Below are 22,354 nucleotides of genomic sequence, written 5' to 3' on the forward strand. Positions count from 1 at the left end.
GGCACTTTCAATAACCTTAACTTAGTTAGTGCTTATTTTCTGTTCGGTGTCCGCCAAGGTCCTTACCTCCTCCACTTCGCTGTCATGCAATTCCCGTACTAATTCCATCCGCCGCTAGCTTGCCGCTTAATAGCGCGTATCCCTTCGGGAGCCACCGGAACGGCACGCTGGACCCATCGATGATCGGACTGTGCCGCAAGCATCGGAGATCTGCTTGTCAGCCGGCCATGCCGGACTTGGCCACGCATCGGGCAATTCTGCCCGGCTAAAAAAACACGTCGGCGAATACGCCGGTTAGGAGATCTGACGGCCTAATTCACGCCGGTTATCGGCAGCAGAAGGTTCCGGATCACGAGACACACACTCTCAGTCGGGCCATTGGAGTGCAAGCGCAGATTATGCCGTCGGGCTCAGAGCTTGATCGGGTGGCTTTGGTGGTGGTCACTACCTAGCTAAACGTCATGTCTATGATGTGTCTAGGATAGCGGATGAATATTGGATGTGGCTAACGCGGGTATACAAAGTGAGAGACCCTCTCTTTCTTTACAAGACGGGGTCGGGACGTCAAGCAAGCGAAGTGAGCAAGAGAACTGGTACAGCTACGAGAGTTCTATTTCTCACTTGTACTCTCTCCATTCTGCAGACCTTGGTCAACAGTGGCTTTGACAAGGGCAATCTCACATTATCACATTTGACGACCTAGCCTCTCTTTCTGCCCACCATGTCTATCCCACAAAGCTGCACGGTGCTCGTCGTTGGAGGTGGTCCCGCGGGCTCTTTCGCCTCGGCTGCCCTGGCACGTGAGGGTATCGATGTTGTGATGCTGGAGGCAGACAAGCACCCTAGGTACCGACTTCTTCTATATCATTTTAGTGTCTCATAGACTCACACACATCTAAAGATACCACATCGGAGAGAGCATGCTCCCTTCAATGCGCCATTTCCTCGAGTTTATTGACTGCTACGAGCAATTCAACGCCCATGGGTTTATCAAGAAGGTAGGGCAGCAGCGGTATTTGGCTGAAGCAGCACGTGGCTAATCTTGCGACAGAACGGCGCAGCTTTCCGGCTGAACAAGACTCAACCAGAAGCTTGTGAGCGGGCCTTGACCCCTTTTGGCTTAGCGGAGGCGAGCTTAGGGAAAACCATCTGGTACTAACTATCCCACCCTAGTTACCGATTTTATTGCAGCCGGAGGACCGAACGGCCATGCCTGGAACGTGGTGCGGTCCGAAGCCGACGAGCTGCTCTTCAACCACGCGGCGTCCTGTGGCGTGCGCGCCTTTCAAACCACAAAGGTCGACGCCGTGCAGTTTGAGGAGAGCGATGGAGAGACAGCGGGCCCCGGACGGCCCGTGTCGGCGTCGTGGAAGCGCAAGGATGGCACTACCGGCACCATCGCGTTCAAGTACATGGTGGATGCCAGCGGCAGATACGGCCTGCTTAGCACCAAGTACCTGAAAAACCGTAAATTCAACCAGAGCCTCAAGAACATCGCCAACTGGGCTTACTGGAAGGGCGGTGGCATCTACGCTGAGGGGACACACAAGGCCGGCTCGCCCTTTTTCGAGGCGCTGCAGGACGCCAGCGGCTGGTGCTGGTTCATCCCCCTCCACGACGGCACGCACTCGATCGGCATTGTACAGAACCAGGAGATGGCCACCGAGAAGAAACGGGCGGCGGGCTCCCCCTCGACCAAGGAGTTCTACACGCAATCTCTGGACCTCGCGCCGGGCATCAAGGCGCTCCTCTCCAAGGCCGAGGTGGTCTCGGACGTCAAGTCGGCCTCAGACTGGTCCTACAGCGCCGACACCTACGCCTTTCCGTACGCGCGCATCGCGGGCGACGCTGGGGCCTTTATCGACCCTTTCTTCTCCTCGGGAGTGCACCTCGCTGTTCTGGGTGGTGTTTCGGCGGCTGTCACTATCGCGGCCTCTATCAGGGGGGACTGCGATGAGAAGGCGGCAGCGTCGTGGCACTCCAAGAAGACGGCCGAGAGCTACACGCGCTTCTTTTTAGTTGTGAGCAGCGCTCTCAAGCAGATCCGCATGCAGGAGGACCCTGTGATCCAGGACCTGGACGAGGAGGGCTTCCAGAGGGCCTTTGATTTGTTCCGGCCGGGTAAGTGTTATTCGTTGATCAAGTCCAATTACAAGGACAGGCCCTGACTTTTTGATGCCGTGATAGTTATTCAAGGCACCGTCGATGCCCATCACAACGGAAAACTCACGCAGTCCGAGATCTCCAACACGGTCGAGTTCTGTTTCAAGGCCTTTACCCACGTCACCCCGGAGCAAAAGGACGCCGTCGTAAACAAGCTGAGGAAGCTCAGCGCAAACGCCGAGGCAGGCGACGAAGAGACCATTGACAACGCCCTGGGCGAGATCGAGAAGAGCCTCACGCCCGATGAACTGCAGGTGTTGAACATCCTCCGCGGCAGGCGCATGATCCGAGAGGACGGCTACAACATGGACAGCTTCACGCTCGATACCATTGACGGGTTGGCACCTAGAATGGAGCGTGGAAAGCTTGGCCTCGCTAAGTCCCAGGCAGCCAGGCTCAGCAAGGCTCACTTGTATTCGGCGGACTATCTCGAGGGCAAGCGCCCCGGTGTTAGGGTTGTGCAACCCGCGAAATCCATGAACGGCGCGAACGGTCACAGCAACGGGGAGGCCAACGGGCATACCAACGCGGCCAATGGCACCAACGGGGTCAATGGGGCCAATGGAACTAATGGCCACACCAAAGAACACGCGAACGGCCACGAGAATGGTTCAGGAATGAACGGGGCTGCCAAAGCCACGTTTAACGCAGCCAACGGAGCCGGTCTCTTTGCGTCGCCCATCAACGGACAAGCTGCCCAACTGGATGACGTTGGGCGGCACGCCCTCATGAACACGCTCCACGAGGCCGCCGAGAACCTCGAGACCCCTTTTGACCTCGTGATGCGTCTCGGCAACTCCGTTAGTCAACCCTCTCTTCTTCTCGCCCCCCTTTTCCCCCCTTCTCCCTCCTCCATCCCAAAAGCAAGAAAGGAAAAAAAAAAAAACAAAAAAAAGGAAAGCCTACTAATCACCCCCCCCTCCCAGGCCCGCCTCCTCACCTACATCCGCGTCGCCCACACGCTGAACCTCTTCGCCACCCTCAGCAACGCTTCCCCCACCCCCGTGCCCCTCACCACCCTCACCAGCACCGGCCCGGCCCCCGGCGCGGCGCCCACCTTCATCCGCCGCGTGCTGGTCTTCCTCGCCGCCAACCGGCTCATCGGCGAAGCCGGGCCGGACCTCTTCGTGGCCACCAAGGCCACGCACTCGCTCGCGCTCCCCGGCGTGGCGGGCGGCGCGACATTCTACCAGGGCGTGATCGCGCCCATGACCCAGTACCTGCCGGAGTCGCCGCTGGCAAAATGTGGGTATGTGCAGCGCGCCGGGGAGCCGGCGGTGTTTGATTCGTGGAGTGCGGGGGTAGAAGGCGGGGGCAGGGGATTGTGGCCGTATTTGAAGGGGAGGCCGGAGATGTTGGGGGCGTTTCAGGAGCTGATGGCGCTGGATCGTGGCGGGGGGGATTGGGTGGGGTGCGTGGATTTTGAGGGGGTTGATTCTCCGTCCTTGGTGATGGGTGGGGAGGGGGGTGGTGGTTCGGAGCGGGTGGTGTTTGTGGATGTGGGTGGGAATGTGGGACATCAGGCGCGGCGGCTGGTGGAGCGGCATCCGCGGTTGGCTGGCCGGGTGGTGGTGCAGGACCTGCCGGAGACGGTGGCGGCGGCGCCGGCGGCGAAGGGGGTTGCGTTTTTGGCGCACGACTTCTTCGAGCCGCAGCCGGTGCGAGGGGCGCGGTATTATTATCTGCGCTCGGTGCTGCATAACTGGGGGGATGCGCAGGCGGTGGAGATTTTGAAGAATGTGGCGGCGGCGATGGTGGAGGACTCGCGGGTTTTGATCGATGAGATGGTAGTGCCGGACAAGAGCGCCGATGTGTTGGTGGCAGGGCAGGATCTGAATATGATGTTGTTGTTTGGGGGGATGGAGAGGCGGACGGATGACTGGGCTGCCTTGCTGGACCGGGTCGGGTTGAAGATTGTCGAGGTCAAGATGTACGGGCCCGTAACCAAGAACTCGATTATCGTCGCCATGCTCAAGTAGGGTTGTCAGTAGGAGCAACGGAGATGACACGAGGCGGAGAGGAGACGTTGAGACTTGGAGATAGGAGTATGCGAGATGTATTTCAGCGTTTAGCTTCACCATCACGCATCTGGGCTTCCTCAACGAATTGGATAATATAACGCGAGTTACTCACGAATGTGAACCGGGAACAAGGTGACCAGAACAATCCACTTTATTCGTATGCTGCCCAATACCATGCATTCCGTTCAGGTCAAGGGATCAGCACGCTCGGAACCTGAAGCAGAAACACGCAAAAATCAAATATCAATACCTAGCTAACTATTAGGCGTGCAAACCGGTAATGACAGGCAAAAATGCAAAGCCACAACGATCTCACAGCAGCAACAAAAACAAAAAAGATCTAAGGGACGATACAAAATCTCGAGCAAGCTAGCCCCAACATGTTTCTTCTTCCGACCCCCGCTGCTCAAAGGGCCATTCGGTACCACTTCTAGACTTCAAATAGTCTCCAAGTAAATCTTAATGCTCTTGTCGTCGAACTTGTGGTGAGTCCTCAAGTGTTGGTGGAGATGGTCACGCCGAAAGAAGCCACCCCTCTCACGATACTTGTCACAGAAGTGGCATGGAAAGGTCCTTCTGGTTCGCATTCCACCCGAGGATGGTCCGCCTGGAACCGGGGTGGTGTTAATGTGTCGAGTCAGGGCGTCCGTTCGAGAGTAGGACCTCCCACAGAGACAAAGCTTTCTTCTTCCACGGCTGCCAGCAGGACCATGGCCGGTGTGCTGCGTAAGAGCGGGTTCGACAACTTCAACCCCGCTCCGGGCCGGAAGCAGGGGTTGCAGAGCATCGATGGGCGTGGCCGGATCAATCAAAGGGCCAGCACCAAGAGCGTCCTGTTGCTGTATCGTGGGGGCTGGGAACTGATCCCAGGAAAAGCCGGATAGCCAATCGTCGTCGGAGAGTTGTCGCCCGGCGGCCTCGGTATTAAAGTGGGACGGCAGCTGCCAGTGCGGGATCATGCGTCCTCGCCCCACGGGTGGCCTCCGAAGTGGGGTTAGTAAAAAAAAAACCGAATGCCACTCACGTGGTCGTGGAATGCGCACCAAGGGCATTTTCATCTGCACCAAAGGCATATTCATCTGCGCCAAGGGCATCTCCATCTTGTGAATGCGACATCTTCCTGAACGAGTAGAGGCAGATGGCTCTAGCGAATGATTCTTCGGGTGCGGTCGCTACCAAATTCGTGGTTATCAGCCATGAGACACGGTTTTAGCATTCGCTGCATACGGTACATACCTCTAACGTGCAACACTGCAAACTGAGAGCGTGAGACGAATGCTGATGAGGAACGACAAGAAGGAGAGATTGGGTGGCGGCAGCGTTGATCAATCGGACAGTCAGACCCTTCAGGGACACTTCTCTGGAAAAAAGAAACAAGGCGTCGCCGCGTGGATAGAGCCTCAAAAGAGGCGGTCAGCCACCACCAGTCCACCGCCACCACCACCACCACCACCCTACTCTCTTCAGCCACCACCCTACCAAGAAATGGCCAATCAACAAAGGCCACGGCTTTCCACATTATCTAGTTATGTCTCAGACGCATAATTATGAAATCCACCAGTTTACCGAGCTTCTCTCGGTGACCCAGATCAAGGCTTTCGAGCGACCTGCGCACCCAGTTTTCTCCTCCCATTGATCAGTTCTGATTAAGTAAGGTAATATCGGGGTCTCATGGCTCAATCCATGCCAGCGACGTGTGGGGAGTGCTATCGGGTGTGTAAATCCAAAAATGCGTTGAAGTAAGGGCGAGCCTGGTCACCTAGGATACCTACTAATTACTACATCCTACGGATTGGGTGGATGGGTACTAACGAGTGACCAGGGAACACCGACGGTATCATAACAAGAAGTATGTCTGCTATGATGGACAGTGCGGCCTCAAGGAACCGCCCGTTGCTTTCGCCACGAAGAGGGATTTGAACCGACACCAGCGTACACACGCCGCACACCCAAAGATCCAATGCCACTACTGCCATGCCGTCGTTGGACGGATAGACAACCTCAAACGGCATATCGACACCATCCACAAAGGCGGCATTTGTACGGCAGCTGCATCCGGTGACGAGGAGGCCGTCATGTCATGTCTTGTTGTTGACACCAAATTCGCCCGCGAAAAAGACCCAAGCGGAGACCTGGCCCTTTTCCTGGCCGTTTCAAACGGGCACGAAGGGGTGGTTAGAATACTGCTCGACACAGGGTTTCAGGTTGAGACGGAGTGCCCGGTTGACGACCCACGTCCGGCCGCCCTCTGGCTCGCACGGGTCCATGAACGGCATGATATCGCCAACTTATTGATCGGCGGGGGCGCTGTAATCAACCTGCGAAACGGAACTCGACCGGAGGTGTTCGTTCAGGCAGCCAAAGAGAGAAATCTCCAATTGCTGAGGCGATGCCTCCAGACGGGAGTTACGATGAATTATACTGATTTGCGGGGTCGGACGGCCCTACATTGGGCTGTGAACAATAGAGATGAAGAAATGACGAAGCTCCTCATTGCCAATGGAGCGGTCGTCAATCACACTTCGGTTCTTATCGCAGCTGCCGAATGGGGACATGTCGGCATTTTTAGCACCTTGCTAGAGAAAACACGCGAACTAGGAGCTCACACCTTTTGCGAGATGTTGTTGGATTCGAAACTTCAACACGAGGATATCTTGCAGTTGGTGGTTCAGAAATGGCTGGAAATCGATAAGAATTGCCGGTTGCGCAGGAGCTGGGAAACAGTTGTATATCGCGCCGTCGGTCAGGGATGTGAGGCAGCTGTACGAGTTTTATTCGACAACGGCGCTTCCATAACTTCATGTTCACTGCAGAGCGCTGCTGGGGGAGGGTATTTAGAAGTTGTGCGAGTACTGCTGGACCGAGGCGCCGAGATCGATGCAGTGAACTGGATGACGGGAATCGCACTACACCGCGCTGTTTCGGGCAGGCATCTAGAAGTTGTGCGCCTACTGTTGGACCGCGGCGCCGAGATCCATACGGTGAGCCGGGAAGGGCGAACCGCGCTGCACTACGCTGCTTTTGAGGGATGTACGGAAGTTGTGCGCCTACTGTTGGACCGCGGCGCCGAGATCCATGCGGTGAGCTGGGAAGGGCGAACCGCGCTGCACTACGCTGCTTTTGGGGGATGTACGGAAGTTGTGCGCCTACTGTTGGACCGAGGTGCCGAGATCGATGCGGTGGACCGGGAAGGGCGAACCGCACTGCATCTCGGTGTCTATTCCAAATTTCGGAGGGTGAACGTCACATGTATACGGCTGTTGTTGGAGCGAGGTGCCGATCGACAGGCGAGGGATAAAATGGGAGAGACCTTCACAGCTCGTCAAGAGGCGGAATCGTGACCACAGGCAGCTTTTGAGATAAACTGTCTTTGCAGGGTCGTAGTGTGGAGATGGCAAGGTACCTACATAGCAGTAAACTACCTAGGTAGGCAGGTACCCAGGTACCGGGAGAAATCCGTACCCGGGAGAACCACATTACATGGAGAGGTCCCCAGCTGCATCATTCAACCGTTCGCCTACCTACTGACAACCTATTCTGAGACATGCCAACGCCGACGCTCGGTGCCTCATGGCACCATGGAGTACACACCACTGGCAGTTAGCAAAGCCACCCTTCGGACACCACCCTTCACCGCCAGCCACCACCCTTTCTCGGCGCCCGCCACCCTTTGGCAGGACAATCCAAGGTTGCAAACCCAGTGCAAATGATCAACCATGCGGATAATAATTTGATCAGCAAGATGTACGTGGAGACCCTTTCCTACAGTCGCTCCGCCATGAAGAGCCACCGCACTATATTATGTCGACCGTCCCTCTCCTCCCGAGGCATTGATATGTGTTCTTCACGCGCCGCAGGCTGCGAGCACTTTCCAGACTCCCAAGATTGGGCCATTCTCTTGATCTCCATCGAACCCGTTGTGTTACCTTCTTCCCCTGGAAACTGCGTCCTTCTCCCTGTTATTGTGCGCCAGTGGTCATGCCGTATTCGACGGATCCCTCGCAAGCCAGCAATCGTGCCATTGTCTCGAATCTCGGCGACAAGGTAAGGACCATTGTATCTCTAATATTCCGGAGATCCCCTCCTGACATGAAATACACAGACCACATCCCCAAATACACGTCTTACCGGCGGCTCCTCCATGCCGGCCTCCGCCCCTGAGGGACAGAGGCTGTCCTTCTCTCAGCTCAAAGATGCGGTGGCCAAAAGGGAAAACGGTCTCGTGGCGGAGTCGCCGCTAATGCGATGGGAAAAGGAGACATTTTATAACGGGCCGTGGCACCACGTGGGAGTGTTGTAGGTGGGAGGGTACATGTATATGTCGCCAGAACCGACGTCTCGCAGTCATGATTTTATTGGGCAAAGTGAGAAATCAAGATGCGTCTTTTTAAGGGGTACGGTAGTCAGTATTAGTATAGTAAATATCAATTGCATTATGATTTTGCCCCAACCCAACGGCACTCTCGCGCCAAATAGCATCACTCCTGACTTTATCACATTTGACTTTCAACCACACCACCAGTAAGTTTTCGCCACCCATTTACCCACGCAGCTTCACCCTTGGGATTGGCGATATCCCCCAGGAGGCTTCCAAACATCTCGACCTGCCGTAGAAACCCACAAGTGTCAGCCCTGGATCATGATGCTCACAACAAACCCCGTGTTTCGCGAGGCCAAAAACAAGCAGAGCGGGCACTTACATTCGGCGGATGCACAATATCAAAATGGTTGCAAGGGATCGTGCCTATCACCAGCTCGGTCCCATCCGGAAACAGCGTGTCCCAGCCATTAGGCCCAAAATCTGACCTCGGCTCCAGCAACATTCTCGTCACCTCAACATCCGGATCCAAACCCGCCGCCTCCACCTCCCCCCTCCCCACCACCGCCTCCGAAGCCCATATGATATACACCCTCGGCACCACCACCCCCTCTCCCAGCCTATCCGCAAACCCCTCCGGCACGTACGCCTCCACGGCCCTCAACGTCCCTTCAAAATGCCGCACCAACCACTCCGGCGCCCCCTCCCTCCCCCCCTTCCCACCACCACCACCACGTTTACCCCCACCCCCCACGCCCCCCCAATCCCCCATCAACCCCCTCCCCGCCAAATACCTCACCACCCCCAGCGGCAGCGCCCCAAAGCGCACGCGGCACGGCGAGTCGACCAGCACCAGGGCGTGCACGACCTGGCCGCGGCGCGCCAGCCACCGCGCCACCTCGTACGCGTAGTAGCCGCCGGCGGACCAGCCGCCCAGTAGGTAGGGCCCGCGCGGCTGGAGGGCGGTGATGGAGGCGGCCCAGGCGGCGGCGAGTTGCGGGAGGGTGCAGGTGTAGGCTGTGGTGGTGGTGGTGTTGGTGTTGGTGGTGGTGGTGGGGAGGAAGGGCGAGTTGAGCGCGTAGATGTGCGTGTGGGGGAGGGCGGGCAGGCGCGCGTAGGCCATGGCGGCGCCGCTGCCGTCGGGGAGGAGGAAGAGATTGCGCGGGGGGGTGGGGTTGGTGTTGGGGTTGGTGTTAGTGTTGTTGGGCTTTTTAGTGGTGGTGATGGTGGCCCTGCGGATGAGGATTGGGGGGCTGACTGTGGGGGTGGATGTTGGTGGTAGTGGTAGTGGTGGTGGTGGTGGTGGTGGTGGTGGTGGTGGTGGTGCTAGGGTGGCCAGGTGCTGTCTGAGACCGGCGACGGTTTCGGTGGTTTCGAATATGTCCTCTGGAAGCTGGATTGCTGTGGCTCGGGCTATTTTGGCAATGATGGAGGGTGCTACCAGGGAGTCGACGCCCAACTCGGAGAACTCGGTATCACCTTGTTCGAACTCGTCCACTGGCACATGCAGTTCGCTGGCAATGGTTTGAAAAACCCGTCTCGGGATGTCTTCGTTTTGTGTAGAACGCATTTTGTGTCTGTGTAAACAAATAGACGTAATAATATTGAGTCCAACAGTACATGTATGAGACGCAGAACGTGATTGTTAAAGTACCTTAGGTACCGACCCTTTGCGAATAAGGATTATAAGGTAACAATTGAAGGTTAAGTTCCTGGCTGAAACTAGGACAACTTGGTCAACAATAAGTCAATAACGAACAAGATCGTACTTCTTGCCAAATCCCAAAGACAGGATAGTCTTGGACCTCAGGCCATGAATGCGATAATAGTCTGACCGGGTTCAAACGTCGGCTTACCCACCTCACCTATGCATGCAATTCAATACGCCCATGCATACACAGGAACCGCATGGCTCGTTGAATTGTCCCCGCAGATCTTATCCGTTATGGGTAACTACTGGCCGGCTTATTCATGAATCCAGTCTTATGTTTCCTTCGGAACGTTTCCGCATGCGTGCCTCAAATAACCAACCGAAAGCACGGCTTCCGCGGCCGAAACGGTAAAATTACCCGACAAGACGAGTGTCGGCTACCGGCTACGGAGCGGCTTTCCGCTCGGGGCTGACTCGGGTTGGGTTGGCTGACCGGGGCATTCCCGTCTTCCGGTCTCATGATGGCGGCTATCGATGAAACCCGCGATGGCGATAGCTCGGTGTTTCTTCCGGCCGTTACTGCGACCGTCAGCCGACAGGACTCGGCAGTAGAACTCAGACGGGCATCTTGGCCATTGCTAGTACTACATAAGGTAATTACTTAATACTAGTTGACTACCAGCAAATGCATGCCAGACACAGCCATTGCACAAACGACGGCGATGTAAAGCTACTACGTGCTTGAACCAGTGTTACTCTATTAAGAGTACTATCCCTACCCCGATCGTCTCACCCCCCCCGTTGGAATTGCTCCTACCCGTCTGCCAGATCGAGATCTCGGCAGCACATCAGCGAAAATGGTTGAGGCCAAGAGCAATTCGGCTCCGGTGGCCATCACAGGACTTGCCTGCCGCATGCCTGGTGCCGGCAGGAACTTGGAGAGTTTCTGGGATTCCATCTGCAATGGCGAATGTGAGTGAACTCCCGCAGACTTGGACGTAGTTACCTACAACACTTGTTAACTGTGCTCAACAGCCGCTTGGTCCCGCATCCCCCGCGACAGGTTCAACGCCGACGCCTTTTCCGGTAATACAGCCAAGGGCGGCCACTTTCTCCAGGAAGACATCTCACTGTTCGACGCCAAATTCTTCAACATCTCCCGCGACGAAGCCAGCGCAATGGATCCCCAGCAAAGACTGATGCTGGAAGTCGTCTACGAGGCGCTCGAAGCAGCAGGCCACCCGCTGAGCGAGATGGCCGGCACCAAGACGGGAGTGTTCATGGGTCAGTTCACCGACGACTACCGAGAGGTGGTCAACCGCGACCCGGAAACGTCGCTCCCCTATTCCATGACGGGTTTGCAGCGCACGTCGCTCTCCAACAGAGTCTCGTGGTTGTTTGACCTGCGGGGGCCGAGTTTCACAGTGGCCACGGCGTGCTCGTCAAGCCTGGTCGCGCTGCATCTGGCCTGCGAGAGTCTCCGGAGCGGGGAAACAGACATGGCCATCGTGGGCGGCTGCAACTTGATGATCAGCCCGAGTATGTTTATTTTCCAGAGCGGCCAAGGATTTCTGTCTCCTGATGGAAAGTGCAAGACGTTTGATGCGTCGGCAGACGGCTACGGACGAGGCGAGGGGTTTGCTGTGGTGATTCTCAAACGTGTGGAGGACGCTATCCATCACCAAGACCCGATTCGGGCAGTTATCCGCGGTTCTGGCTCGAACCAAGACGGACATACCAAGGGGTTCACGTTGCCGAGCGCTGAAGCCCAGGCGTCGCTGATACAAGACGTCTATGACCGTGCCGGTCTTGATTATAGCCAAACCAGCTACGTCGAAGCACATGTACGTGGCACTCGGCTCTATATTTTGGATTGGCGCACTAACGAGCAATTCTCGCACTTGACAGGGAACGGGAACCAAGGCTGGCGATTTGGGGGAGACGACAGCTCTGTCAAAAACCATTGCCGCTGGTCTTAGCAGCGGTAAAAGACTGCTTGTTGGCTCTGTCAAATCCAATGTGAGTGCCCAAGGCCACCAAGCGCACATGTACCTGCACATACATGTACACATACTAACAGCTCCCAACAAGATCGGCCATCTCGAGGCTGGCGCCGGCCTCGCTGCTGTGGTGAAGAGCGTCTTGATGTTGGAAAAGGGTGTCATCCCGCCCAACATCAACCTCAACACCCCCAATCCGGCCCTGAAGATGGACGAGTGGAACCTACAAGTCCCCTGTGCGGTTATGCCGTGGCCCACCGACGGCCTCCGACGCATTAGTGTCAACTCCTTTGGGTACGGCGGCTCCAATGCGCATGTCATCCTGGATGATGCTCAGAGCTACCTGGCCGAGAGGGGTATTCGTGGGCACAGTCATTCTCCGCTGAAACACATAGGGAACGGCGTCAACGGTCACAACACCAACGGCCACGGCGCCAACGGCTATGGTATCAACGGCCACGGCGCAAATGGCGTCAACGGCAGGAACGGCGTCAATGGCACACACGACAAAGCAGACACAGCCATCGGCCTCTCACAGCCCGCGAACCGCCCTCTCCTCTTCGCAATCAGCGCCCAAGACAGAGCCGGCATCGCGCGCGTTACCGACGCCCTCAAGGCCTACCTCACCACCAAGCAAACCACCATATCCCGCGAGCAAGAGCCAGGAAAAGAACCAGAACAAGAGCAAGAACAAGAAGAGCGCTACCTGCACGCCCTCGCCAACACCCTCAACACGCGCCGCACCCACCACCAATGGAAGACGTACACGGTCGCCCCCACGCTAACCACCCTCCTCAACACCCTCCTCACCACCACCTCACCAACAACAACAACAACTTTCGCCCCACCCCCGCCCAACCCTGACCTCGCACCCTCCGACCCTCACCTTCATCTTCACCTGGCCAAGGCGCGCAGTACGCCGGCATGGGCCACGCGCTGTTCGCCAGCAACGCGCGCTTCCGCGCTAGCGTGCTCGCCGCTGACGCATACCTGGTCTCGCTCGCCGTCGTTGGCGGCAGCGGCAGCGCCGGTAGTACTAGTAGTAGTGCCTGGTCGGTAGCAGAGGAGCTGGCGCGGCCGCGGTCGACGTCGCGCCTGCGCGTGGCCCGCTTTGCGCAGCCGCTGTGCACCGTGCTGCAGGTCGCGCTGGTGGATATGTTGTGTGGTGGTGGCGGCGGCGGTGTTGGTGGGTGTTGGGGGTGGGGGGGTGAAGGTCGTCGGCGGGTGTCGGGGCTTCTAGCGTGGTGACGGCGGCCGCGTACTGCGCGGGGGGTGTTGACGCGGGAGGATTTTTATTTTTTTTTTTTTTATATTTTTTGTTTTTTTTGTCTATGTTTTCTTGTGATGGAGGGTGTGCTTGTGTGGTCCATGTTGTTTGTTTGGTTGTGTCCGGATGTGGTTGGGGGGTGGATCAAGGAGGAAGGGTTCGCGGGGAAGGTGTGGGTGGCGTGTGAGAATGCGCCGGCGAGCGTGACGGTGTCTGGGGGAGAAGGAGGCCGTGGAGAGGTTGGAGGAGCTGTTGAGGGAGAGGGGGGTGTTTGCGAGGCGGCTGCGGGTTGACGTTGCGTACCACTCGCCGCACATGCAAGCCGTTGCGAGGGAGTATCTCGAGGCGATTGCGGACGTGGGGAAGAGGAGTGGGAAGGACAACATGAAGGGGAAGGACGAGGGCGGGTTCGGGTCGGGCTGCGTCATGTACTCGAGCGTCACGGGCCAAAAGGTGAACGACGCAAGCGAGCTGGGCCCGGCGTACTGGGTCAGGAACCTCATCTCGCCCGTCAAGTTCTCGACTGCCGTGCAGCGTCTGGCAGATAGGAAAAGCGAGGCCCCCGACGTCTTTGTGGAGATCGGTCCGCACCCTGCCCTACAAGGACCGACATCGCAGAACCTGCAGGCCGTGGGCATCACCGACGTGCAATATTACTCGGCCCTCAAGCGTGACATGGACGGGCAACAGACGGCCTTGGAGCTTGCCGGCAACTTATTCTCCAGGGGATACCCCCTGAACTTCTGTGAGGTCAACCAAACGTCCGAGCGAACTCAAACTCTGATCGATCTTCCCGCATACCCGTGGGACCATTCCCGCGCCCACTGGGCCGAGTCTCGGGTGGCGAGGGAGTACCGGCTCCGCGAGCCCATAACTGGCAGCCTACTCGGGGCTACCTCCCCGGCTCTCGTCGCCGGCGAGCACGTTTGGAGGGGCCATCTCAGCCTGGCGAAGGAACCCTGGATAGCAGACCACAAGATTCAGAACACGGTTCTGTTTCCTGCAGCGGGGTTCCTCGCCATGGCTGCAGAAGCTGCCCTGTTTACCGCTGACACCGGCAAGGAGGTGTCCAAGTTCCGGCTCAGGGACATCCACATAACAACACCATTGGTCTTGGAAGAGACGTCGTCGATCGAATATTCCATCTCTCTGCGGCCTCACCTCACTACCAATAAAGCAACGTCGGCCGACTGGTCCGAGTTCTTTATCTCGAGCTCCCCGGATGGCAAGGCCCTCGAGAGGAATTGCATCGGCTTGATCCAGCTGGAGTACCACTCCGAAAAACAACAAGATGCCCAGGAGAACGACACAAAGCCGGTCGACGCCCACCAACAAGCGTGGGAGAGGCGCTTACGACAAGCCTCCGAGCAATGCAAATCCCCTGTCAAGGTTCACCACTTCTACCAGCGCATGGCGTCCGCGGGACTCCAATACGGCCCGGCGTTCAAGAACCTAACCTCGGCGCGCACGACGCCCACGCAGAGCTACGGCTCCGTCAGCGTCCCCGAGATCGGACTCGGCACCGGGGCACAGAAGCCCGTGGTGCTCCATCCGGCAACGCTCGACGCAGTTCTCCACCTCGCCTTCACAGCCCTTGGGCACGGTTCAAACCAGGCCATCAAGGCGATGGTACCGAAATCGATCGAAGAGGTCGTCATAGCCACCGAGTTTCCCAAGGAGCCCAAGACACAGATCAGCGGCTACTCGACTGTGTCGAGGCACGGACATAACGAGATTATGGCCGACATGACGATGCAAGAAGATGTTGGGGGACAGCCGGTGCTCAAGATTACTGGGTTGTGCTGTGCCGAGCTGGCGGGGGCTCATACTGAGGAGCACGCCGCGGAAACGGCGAGAAGCATCTGCAGCAAGCTGGTTTGGCGGCCGGCTTTGGAGTTGCTAACGTTGAAGGAACTGGGGGCTCATATCAAGTCAGCCATGACTGTCAACCCTGCCACTTCAACTCTCACTTCAGAGGTGTTGTCTGAGGTGAGTAACCGTTTTTCTGCTCAACTAGCCGCGACGTTTGCTTACGATATTGCCAGATAATTAGACTCACCCACCACAACAAGCCCGAGGCATCAATTGCCGAGCTTCTCAATGCGGGCAGCTCCGAGACTGTCCTCTCCACTCTGGATATTGCACATGTGTTGAAAACGGCGAGTTATACTATCAACGTGCCCGACGCAGCCACAAAACAAGTGGTGGAAGAAAGCGCCATGACACCGGCCGACGTGGACGTCGTGGTGCAGGACCCAACCCGGCAGGGGGCATCCGGCACCTTTGACGTAGTCATTGTCCCTACCATCCCAAGCCAGGCTCTACATGAGACTCCAGCCGTGCCCGCTGTCGAGGACGCTGTGAAGTTGTTAGCTAGCAACGGCCGCCTGTTGGTCACCACACTTGCCGAGCAGGCCGACGACGTTGAAGCACGCGGCCGGGCAGCTGGTGTCCAGGACTGGTTCAGGTTCAGGTTGGACGGCGTGGGCTCCGACGCCCAGTCGGCCGTGTTGCTTGGCCATCACAGACCGGAGGCAGCCCCGAACGGTGTGGGCGGCCATGCTGAAGTCGTGATCCTCCAGTCTCCAGATACCTCGCCGGCGGCGGCGGATCTCGCCAACTCGTTAGTGGCACAGCTGTCATCTACGGGCCACCCCGCTTCGTTACACACATGGGGCGTCTGTGATACTGCTACCGTCGAGGGGAAAGCGTGCATATCGCTTGTCGAGGCGGACCGTCCGGTGTTGCAACAACTCACCGAGCACGACTTCACCTTCCTCAAGGCCCTGCTTTTGGGCGCGCAAAAAGTGTTGTGGGTTGGCGCGTCTCCAGAGACAGACCCTGGCAGCGCCATAGTGACAGGTCTGGCGCGCGTCGTGCGAAGTGAGGAGCCAGGTCTCGTGTTCCACACGCTACAGCTCGATCTTCCCAACGAGGAGGCGGAGTCATCATCTAGCTTAGTTCTTCGCGCTTTTCACACCCCCGGCGGAGAAAACGAGTTCAGAGTCAACGGAGGTGTCATCGAGGTGAGCAGGATTGTCGAAGACAATGAGCTGAACGCAGACCTACTGGAGAGCCTCGGGGTGGCCAGCACAGATACGTCGACCGTGGAACAAGTCCCGCTCGAGAATGTCGGCACCCCCGTCAAACTAAGTGTCCGCAACGCAGGGCTGCTGGACACCCTCTGCTTTGAGGCCGACACCCTCCCTGACACGCCACTGGGCGATGACGAGGTGGAGATTGAAGTTAAAGCCACCTCACTAAAGTACGCGCCTCATTCTCTTACTACCTGAACCTCCTGAACCTCTGAACCCCTGAACCCCTGAACCCCTGAACCCCTGAACCCCTGAACCCCTCCATCCCCCCAGCAAACAACAAAAAGAAAACAAGCAGCCCATCACTAACCTCCTCCCCCCCCACCAACCCAGCTTCCGCGACGTCATGACGGCCCTAGGCCAGCTGCCGACCACGGAGCTCGGCTTCGACGCGGCGGGGATCGTGGTGCGCAGCACGTCGGCGCGGCACGCGCCCGGGGCGCGCGTGGCGGTGTGCCGGCCGGGGTCGCACCGGACCCGCGTGCGGCGGGCGCGCGCGCCGCTCGTGCACGTCCTCCCCGACGATGACGACGGCGACCCGGCCCTGGCCCTCTCCTTCGCCGACGCCGCCACCCTGCCCCTCGCCCATGGCACCGCTTGGTACGCGCTGGTGCGCCTGGCGCGCGCGCGCAGGGGCCAGAGCGTGCTGATTCACGGCGCGGCGGGTGGCGTGGGGCAGGCGGCCTTGCAGGTGGCCCGGTGGCTAGGGTTGGAGGTGTATGTGACGGTGGGGTCTGAGGCAAAGAGGAGGGTGGTGAGGGAGGTGTACGGGGTGGGAGAGGATAGGATCTTTAGTTCGAGGGGGGACCCGCGCGCTGGGTTTAGGAGCGGGGTGATGGCGGCTACCGGGGGGAGGGGTGTGGATGTGGTGCTGAATTCGCTGGCTGGGGAGGCGTTGCGGGAGTCGTGGTATTGTGTGGCGCCTGGGGGGACGTTCGTCGAGATCGGAGTGAGGGACATTATGGACAATGCGCGGTTGGAGATGAAGCCGTTCTTGGAGGGGGCGACGTTTACCTTCTTTGATCTGAGAAGGGTCATGTTGGACCGCCCGGAGTTGATGGGGGAGATTCTGGAGGGGGTGTTTGGGTTGTTGAAGGAGGGAGCTGTGAAGCCCGTCAGTCCTGTCAAGGTGTTCCCGGCGGGGGAGGTTGAGAGCGCGTTCCGGCTGATGCAGTCCGGACAGCATGTGGGTAAGATTGTGCTGTCCTTTGAGGACGGTCAGCAGATGATTCCGCTGTGGCGGCCACGGTCACCTGCCGAGCCGGTAGTACAACTCGACCCGGACGCCGCGTACCTCCTTGCTGGCGGCCTAGGTGGCCTGGGACGCAGCCTGTCGGGCATGCTCGTCGACCACGGAGCTCGCAAGCTGTGCTTCCTATCTCGCTCTGCCAATGCAGCCGAACGCCCTACAGCCGGCGAGCTCGTCCGTCAGTTGGAAGATCGCGGCGTCCAGGTGCTCGTGCTATCCTGCGACGTTGCCGACGCGGCCGCCGTCTGCCAGGCGGCCGTCCAGTGTGCCGAGCAGCTCGGGCGGGTCGCCGGCGTCATCCAGTGCGCCATGGTGTTGCGGGACGCGCTCTTCCGCAACATGACATTCTCGGACTGGACCGAATCGACACAGCCCAAGATTCACGGCACCTGGAACCTGCACACGGCACTTCCAGACGTCGACTTCTTCATCAGCCTGGCCTCGTTCACGGCCATCTTCGGCAGCAGGGGCGTGGCCAACTACGCCGCAGGCAGCACATACCAGGACGCCATCGCGCACTTCCGCCGCGCGCAAGGGAAGCACGCCACCACGGTCGACGTCAGCATTGTAAAGGACGCGGGCGTTCTCGCCGAGACGGGTATGACGCAGGCACTAAAGGACCTCGCGGGCCCCTACGGCCTCGACCAGCACGAGGTGGCTGAGTTGGTGTGGCTCGCCATCTCGGGAGACATTTCGAGCCGAGGCTCGCCGCAGATCGTGAGCGGCATTGCGACAGGTGGCAGCGTGGTTGCGAGTGGTTTGGAGGCACCCTGGTACTTGGATGATCCCAAGTTTGCCGTCATGGCCCGGACCGGGCTCAAGGGTCATAGTAAGGCTTCGACGGCGGGCAACGTGGACGATGTTCGCGGGCAGCTGTCCCAGGCCAAGACGCTGGAGGAAGCGACGCGAGTGGTAACGGACGCGTTGGTGGACCGCGTGGCCAAGATGCTTCAAACGACGGCGAGCGAGATCGATACTGGTAGGTATCTGCATTCGTACGGCATCGACTCGCTCGTGGCTATCGAGATGGCGAACTGGGCTCTCAAGGTATGTGCTGCCCAGGTGACCGTCTTTGACATCATGGCTGCGGTTCCCATTGTGGCTACGGCAAGGAAGATTGCTATCGGCTCGTCGGCCACGCCTAAGGAGGTTGTGGAAGCGGTGGACTAGAACAGTAGAAGAGGTGAGTAATAAGACATAAAATAGAAGGGATACAGGGACATCAAGTACCAGCAGCATTAGATAGGCGTTTTGGGAGCATTCGCTATGGCTTAATAGATACCTAATCCATCGATCCTAGAGAAACTCGGCTCAGGCGACTCGCCCGCATCGGTATGTATGTACGTACTTCCGAGAGAGCCGTCTGGGCTGGCATACGACGCAGCCCAACCCTACAGGCTAGAGCCAATGATCACCTTCTTCTTCTCGTCCCACTCAGAGCCTCTGGTGCCTCTAACGGTGCAGCTGCATGGGAGCAGCTAGCGGCTTATTTCCAGCATTCCAATGGCCGAGTTATGTTGGTGCATGTGCCTAGGAACAGTCGTCGTGCAAAGGGCGGATCGCCTACCGCTCTATACACCGGAGACTTGTCTCCATACTATCGCAGCTTTTTCTTCAGTCTTGACCAGTGTTTCTTCATCCTCCCCAAGAGCTTCTCCCCGCCTTGTGTCCCAGGCTGTGTTATGGGTGCAGCGCTTGGCTGCTGTGGTAACCCTGTCCAACTGTCTTCCGGAGGGTTACCGTCAGCATAACAGAGCTATAAGGTGGTTGCTCCATGCTGCCTGCTGGACTATGGTGTTCGTAGTCTTCCAACGTCTCAGGGTAACCTTCTTGATAAGTATCCAACAGGGAGTGCTGTGATATTATTGGGCGGCCTCCTGCTTCTGCTAGAGCGTCGGCAATCTCGCCATGTCCATAGCGTGTGGCATTATCCCAGGGGGTCTGGCCAAACGAGTCGCAGCGAGTTGCATCTACTCCCGCAGAAAGCAAAAGTGGCACAACCCGCACGAGACCCATAGCGGCGGCCATGTGAAGCATGGTCCGGCTCATGCCGACTTGGGCGTTTGGATCCGCACCCCGCCCCAGTAGAAAGTGGACAATTTCCTCGGTCCCATCACCCATTTCGAAGCACAATTGTAGCGCTGTGGTCCCATTGGATGTTCGAATATCGCTGTCAGCGCCAAACTCGACAAGCACTTTCACACAGGCCATGCTTTTGGGCCCAGATATCGCGAGCTGAATGGGATATTGGAGTTCCTGGTTGGAACTGAAAGCCAAGGGCGACACCCCAGGTGCCCCTGAATCTCCAAGTCGAAAGCCTAATGCGGTCAAAGGTCGGCGGTAGGATTCAACGGATTCTTGCTTGTGGACTGGTTTTGTCGTTTGATTGACATCGGCGCCTAACTCTAACAGGACCCGAACCATGTCCGCTTGGCCCTCGCTACACGCAACATGAAGGGGCGCCATGCCATTGTCATCGTTGCAGTGACCGAAAGAGATGCCCAAGGAGTGCATCTCTTGTAACAGACTGACGTGCCCAAGCGAGACGCAGAGTTCGAGGTAGGATCGGCCCTTTAGGCGCGATGCAGTAGACGCAAAAGGGATGGTCCTAACAATTCCGGCCGCCCGTGCGTTTGTGCCATGGTGGTTTGCCAATTCCCTGGATAGAAACTCTTGTAGACCATAAAGACAAATCATGGCTAGGGAATCAGAACACAAAAACGCTACCGTTGTGGGAATTTGCGAGTCGTCAGGTGATGGACTTCTACCCGCGAATTTAGCAATCTGCTTCATTCTGTCCGTATACCGGCGAAATTCGGCCGGATTGGAAAGAAAACCGTGGAGAAGCTTGACCGTCCGCCGGCCTGAGACGGCCAGCTTGGCGAGATAGCTGCCCAGATATAGGGTTGAATAGATAAAGACGGTTCTAGATGTTCGAAAGCCCAGGAGGCTCTGGGTATTTGATGCCGCGCAGGCACATTTGGGATGCGGCGATGTGCATAGCAGAGTTGTCGAACTCTGGCCTTTTCTCCAGGTACTCGCAAGCCGAAAGATGGGGAAATGCCACTCGGTCGGACTCTGGATCCTCCTCGATGAAGTTACAGGTGATGTGCACCACTTCGTCCCGAGTGATGCTTTGCTCTAGTCCATCGTCATAAAGGACGAGGAGATACAGGAACTCATCCCATGAGAGCGGCCGAAACGCAACCAGAAGGATCTGGAGCACACTGATCGCCAACCTAGAGCTTTCCACGCCCAGACGCAATTGAACAGTAACTTGGTTTTCCCACACCCCGGTATCCCATGGAGCCAGAGCGTGCCCGACACGCTGGAGTCCTTCCAGGCTCGAAACTTGTCAGAATTAAACATCCAGGCTCCAGAATCGGGAGGACGGCGATGCCGCTCGGAGATATGCTGCATCTTGTATGCGTGTGACGAACCTACTTCAGGACCCTGCCCTGTTAGGGTTCAGCTTCGGTCGAAGGTAGTCTCTCAAGGGTGCTTAGGTTCGATGCAGCCAAAGGGGGCACAGCAAAGGCTTGTCTCAACAGTAGGCTCTCGTGCTTGTAACGAACTGAAGTAGTGATTGCTAACTGAGAAAACTCCTAGAGCTACTCCAGAACGAGTGTCTATATACTTGTTCTGATTCCTGAGTGCTCAGTGTTCCCAGTCCGGATGAGAAGCTCAGTGGGCACTGAGCTCACTGATCTTCTTTTTCCTACTAAGCACTCTCCTCGTATCCTAATTGACGTGAGGCCTCGGTGCTCAGTGTGCTCAGTCTGTTCAGCCTGGACTTAGCGTACTGAGCTCACTGATCACCCTAATCATCCCAATTACCCTAATCACCGTAATCACCGTCCTGATTGGTTCTTTTCCTGATTGGCCCGGGCGTCCCGTGCCCCGCGGTCCCATCCGCTGGCATATTCGTGACAGGATGACATGGAAGAAATGCACCATGACCAAAATTCGCCGCCACATTAGCTCGATTCTGTATCACATAAAAGATGCCCCCGAAAATTGAACCTCTGATACAGGCAAACTATCCTTGGACTTCCGAAGTTGCAACAAAAGTTCCTATAATTACTTAATCATCTCCCGGAGAGGCCTTGCAGGCCGTCATCACCAACAATGCCTTTATCTCCCGAAGCCATCATTTCCATTATTGGGGTCTTGGTTAATCTCCCTTCAGCCGTCTTCATCCTCTGGGATCTTTTCAAAAGAAGTCGGGCCAAACGACATCGCGCCCCGGGTACGTGCTTTCTGACGATCCAACAAGTTTAATTTGGCAATGCTTCTGATACTACGCTTGTAATAGGAACGAATTTCAAACAGAAACACGCCCGGGGTCGCCGAAACAATAATCGAACGGAACCGCGAGCTGTTGGCATTGATGTCTACGTCTAAGGAGGGATGGCGGCGACATGAAGGTCCTCAAACCAACACTCGTTTTGTTTTCCTTTGTCGTTCTGTTCTTGGTTGTACCTACAACCAATCTTATTGTAATCACTTCAATCTGCCAGTCATGATACTACCATCTTCAGATGATATGACCTCTTAACGGAAATTCAGCTTCCATCACATTCGCTGCTC

General features: G+C 57.3%; 5 protein-coding genes across 5 annotated transcripts; 3 read left to right on the forward strand and 2 right to left on the reverse strand.

Moving 5' to 3' along the window:
• Nucleotides 1-721: 721 nt before the first annotated feature.
• CHGG_08144 (uncharacterized protein) lies at nt 722-4,142 on the forward strand (the record flags this gene model as incomplete). The annotated part of the gene is made up of 6 exons (XM_001225799.1): nt 722-846; nt 902-998; nt 1,052-1,094; nt 1,174-2,121; nt 2,188-2,963; nt 3,090-4,142. The coding sequence occupies 6 exons, from the start codon at nt 722-724 to the stop codon at nt 4,140-4,142; spliced, it is 3,042 nt and encodes a 1,013-aa protein (XP_001225800.1).
• A 1,713-nt stretch (nt 4,143-5,855) lies between these two features.
• Nucleotides 5,856-7,525, forward strand: CHGG_08145 (uncharacterized protein; the record flags this gene model as incomplete). Its single annotated transcript, XM_001225800.1, has 2 exons — nt 5,856-5,897; nt 6,056-7,525. 2 exons carry the CDS (start codon nt 5,856-5,858, stop codon nt 7,523-7,525), a joined length of 1,512 nt encoding a protein of 503 aa, XP_001225801.1.
• A 1,152-nt stretch (nt 7,526-8,677) lies between these two features.
• On the reverse strand, nt 8,678-10,072 carry CHGG_08146 (uncharacterized protein; the record flags this gene model as incomplete). The annotated part of the gene is made up of 2 exons (XM_001225801.1): nt 8,678-8,788; nt 8,885-10,072. The coding sequence occupies 2 exons, from the start codon at nt 10,070-10,072 to the stop codon at nt 8,678-8,680; spliced, it is 1,299 nt and encodes a 432-aa protein (XP_001225802.1).
• A 938-nt stretch (nt 10,073-11,010) lies between these two features.
• Nucleotides 11,011-18,934, forward strand: CHGG_08147 (uncharacterized protein; the record flags this gene model as incomplete). The annotated part of the gene is made up of 7 exons (XM_001225802.1): nt 11,011-11,125; nt 11,189-11,997; nt 12,062-12,915; nt 13,122-13,339; nt 13,743-15,409; nt 15,466-16,685; nt 16,849-18,934. The coding sequence occupies 7 exons, from the start codon at nt 11,011-11,013 to the stop codon at nt 18,932-18,934; spliced, it is 6,969 nt and encodes a 2,322-aa protein (XP_001225803.1).
• Nucleotides 18,935-19,155: 221 nt separating this feature from the next.
• Nucleotides 19,156-19,975, reverse strand: CHGG_08148 (uncharacterized protein; the record flags this gene model as incomplete). Its single annotated transcript, XM_001225803.1, has 3 exons — nt 19,156-19,228; nt 19,363-19,439; nt 19,505-19,975. The coding sequence occupies 3 exons, from the start codon at nt 19,973-19,975 to the stop codon at nt 19,156-19,158; spliced, it is 621 nt and encodes a 206-aa protein (XP_001225804.1).
• Nucleotides 19,976-22,354: the final 2,379 nt, after the last annotated feature.

This window comes from Chaetomium globosum, genomic scaffold, assembly GCF_000143365.1.
Source record: "Chaetomium globosum CBS 148.51 scaffold_5 genomic scaffold, whole genome shotgun sequence".
NCBI lineage: Eukaryota > Fungi > Ascomycota > Sordariomycetes > Sordariales > Chaetomiaceae > Chaetomium > Chaetomium globosum.